The sequence below is a fragment of the Trypanosoma conorhini genome (assembly GCF_003719485.1).
Source record: "Trypanosoma conorhini strain 025E chromosome Unknown Tco_14.4_contig_00619, whole genome shotgun sequence".
Classification (NCBI taxonomy): Eukaryota; Euglenozoa; class Kinetoplastea; order Trypanosomatida; family Trypanosomatidae; genus Trypanosoma; species Trypanosoma conorhini.
Window position 1 is genome coordinate 5016 of NW_021704705.1, and position 2520 is coordinate 7535.

Consider the following 2520-nt stretch of genomic DNA (forward strand, 5'->3'; position numbering starts at 1 on the left):
AGATGAACGTCATTAAGAGCGAGAAGGAGGTGAAGGCGCTGAAGAACCTGCTGTACTCCTGCAAACGTGCGGTGTAGGGAGAGAAACGACGGTGACTTGCCGAGAAGTGTTGGAGCGGGCATCTTACTAATAGCGGAGCGTTCCTCCCCTTTTTTTTAAAGGCAATAATTAGCATTGGGTGGTGTAGGGACGGAGGTCCGCGCGCTGTTTCGTTTTTGGATCGCTGGAGACATTTTCCATGTAGGGATTACTGTGTGCGGAGTTGTAGGAACAGTAGTAAAGAAGGATATCTGCTCTGCTTGAGACATTGCGGGCGTGTGGCAGGGCGCGGGCGCGGGTGCAAGAGCGGGCTGTGCGCTGAGTTTCCCGGTGTCGCGTGGGTGACCCTTCTTTTCTCGTTCTTTCGTCTGCAGAGTGATCGCTAGGTAGGAATGCGCCGTTTTGTTTCCAAGTTTGCCGCGGCTTTGCCGGCCCGCCTCGCCTCCACGGCCCCCCCGGCGGGAGGCGCGAAGGCCCCAGCCGCCGCCGCCGCCGCCGCCGCTTCAGCTGCCGCGGGGCAGAAGTCGTTCTTCAAGGCGACGGAGATGATTGGCTACGTGCACTCCATCGACGGCACCATCGCCACGCTCATACCGGCGCCCGGCAACCCGGGAGTGGCCTACAACACCATCATCCAGATCCAGGTGAACCCGACGACGTTCGCCGCGGGCCTGGTGTTCAACCTGGAGAAGGACGGCCGCATCGGCATTATTTTGATGGACAACATCACGGAGGTGCAGTCTGGGCAGAAGGTGATGGCGACGGGGCAGCTGCTGCACATCCCCGTGGGCGCGGGCGTGCTGGGCAAGGTGGTGAACCCGCTTGGCCACGAGGTCCCCGTCGGCCTCTTCACCCGCAGCCGCGGCCTGCTGGAGCAGACGGTCGGGAAGGTGGACGCCGGCGCCCCGAACATCGTGTCGCGGTCCCCCGTGAACTACAACCTGCTCACCGGCTTCAAGGCGGTGGACACCATGATTCCCATCGGCCGTGGCCAGCGCGAGCTGATTGTGGGCGACCGCCAGACGGGCAAGACGTCCATTGCCGTGTCGACGATCATCAACCAGGTGCGCGTCAACCAGCAGATCCTTTCGAAGAACGCAGTCATCTCCATCTACGTGTCGATTGGCCAGCGCTGCTCCAACGTCGCGCGCATTCACCGCCTCCTCCAGTCGTACGGCGCGCTGAAGTACACGACCGTCATGGCCGCCACCGCCGCCGAGCCCGCCGGCCTGCAGTACCTCGCGCCGTACGCCGGCGTGACGATGGGCGAGTACTTCATGAACCGTGGGCGCCACTGCCTGTGCGTGTACGACGATCTTTCCAAGCAGGCCGTCGCGTACCGTCAGATTTCGCTGCTGCTGCGCCGCCCGCCCGGGCGTGAGGCGTACCCCGGCGACGTCTTTTACCTCCACTCGCGTCTGCTGGAGCGCGCCGCCATGCTTTCGCCCGGGAAGGGCGGCGGCTCCGTGACGGCCCTCCCCATCGTGGAGACGCTCTCCAACGACGTGACGGCGTATATCGTGACGAACGTGATTTCCATCACCGACGGGCAGATCTACCTTGACACGAAGCTGTTCACCGGCGGCCAGCGGCCCGCGGTGAACATTGGCCTCTCCGTCTCGCGTGTGGGCTCGTCCGCGCAGAACGTGGCGATGAAGGGCGTTGCCGGCAAGCTGAAGGGCATCCTCGCCGAGTACCGCAAGCTGGCCGCCGACTCGGTGGGCGGGCAGCAGGTGCAGACGATTCCCATGATCCGCGGAGCGCGCTTCGTTGCGCTGTTCAACCAGAAGCAGCCGTCGTACTTTATGAGCGCCGTCGTCTCGCTCTACGCGTGTCTGAACGGGTACCTGGACGACGTGAAGGTGCACTACGTGAAGTTTTACGAGTACCTGCTGGTGCACAAGGACCTGGGCATCATGTACGGTGCGGCGAAGAACAAGTTCTTCTACATGTACGTGCAGGAGCTGAACTACCTGATCCGCTTCTTCACGCTGAACAGCCCAGTTCTGAATGGCGAGCTCGAGGAGATGCTGAAGGAGCACACACAGCTGTTCCTGCAGCACTATCAGTCAAAGATGAACGTCATTAAGAGCGAGAAGGAGGTGAAGGCGCTGAAGAACCTGCTGTACTCCTGCAAACGTGCGGTGTAGGGAGAGAAACGACGGTGACTTGCCGAGAAGTGTTGGAGCGGGCATCTTACTAATAGCGGAGCGTTCCTCCCCTTTTTTTTAAGGCAATAATTAGCATTGGGTGGTGTAGGGACGGAGGTCCGCGCGCTGTTTCGTTTTTGGATCGCTGGAGACATTTTCCATGTAGGGATTACTGTGTGCGGAGTTGTAGGAACAGTAGTAAAGAAGGATATCTGCTCTGCTTGAGACATTGCGGGCGTGTGGCAGGGCGCGGGCGCGGGTGCAAGAGCGGGCTGTGCGCTGAGTTTCCCGGTGGCGCGTGGGTGACCCTTCTTTTCTCGTTCTTTCGTCT

The 2520-nt window shown here is 60.9% G+C and overlaps 2 protein-coding genes across 2 annotated transcripts in view, besides 2 other annotated features; both read left to right on the plus strand.

Annotated features, from left to right (window-relative positions):
• The window catches only part of Tco025E_07704 (F-type H+-transporting ATPase subunit alpha), a gene marked incomplete at both ends in the record, with an annotated part of 462 nt that extends 456 nt beyond the window's left edge, over positions 1 to 6 (plus strand). Inside the window, one exon of the mRNA XM_029374563.1 lies at positions 1 to 6. This exon is cut by the window's left edge and continues 456 nt beyond it. Coding sequence (XP_029225343.1) covers positions 1 to 6 — 6 coding nt within the window.
• A 303-nt stretch (positions 7 to 309) lies between these two features.
• Positions 310 to 351: a sequence feature (G-rich).
• An 80-nt stretch (positions 352 to 431) lies between these two features.
• Positions 432 to 2189, plus strand: Tco025E_07705 (ATPase alpha subunit; the record flags this gene model as incomplete). Its single annotated transcript, XM_029374564.1, has 1 exon — positions 432 to 2189. The coding sequence occupies one exon, from the start codon at positions 432 to 434 to the stop codon at positions 2187 to 2189; it is 1758 nt and encodes a 585-aa protein (XP_029225344.1).
• A 231-nt stretch (positions 2190 to 2420) lies between these two features.
• Positions 2421 to 2462: a sequence feature (G-rich).
• The last annotated feature ends 58 nt before the right edge of the window (positions 2463 to 2520 follow it).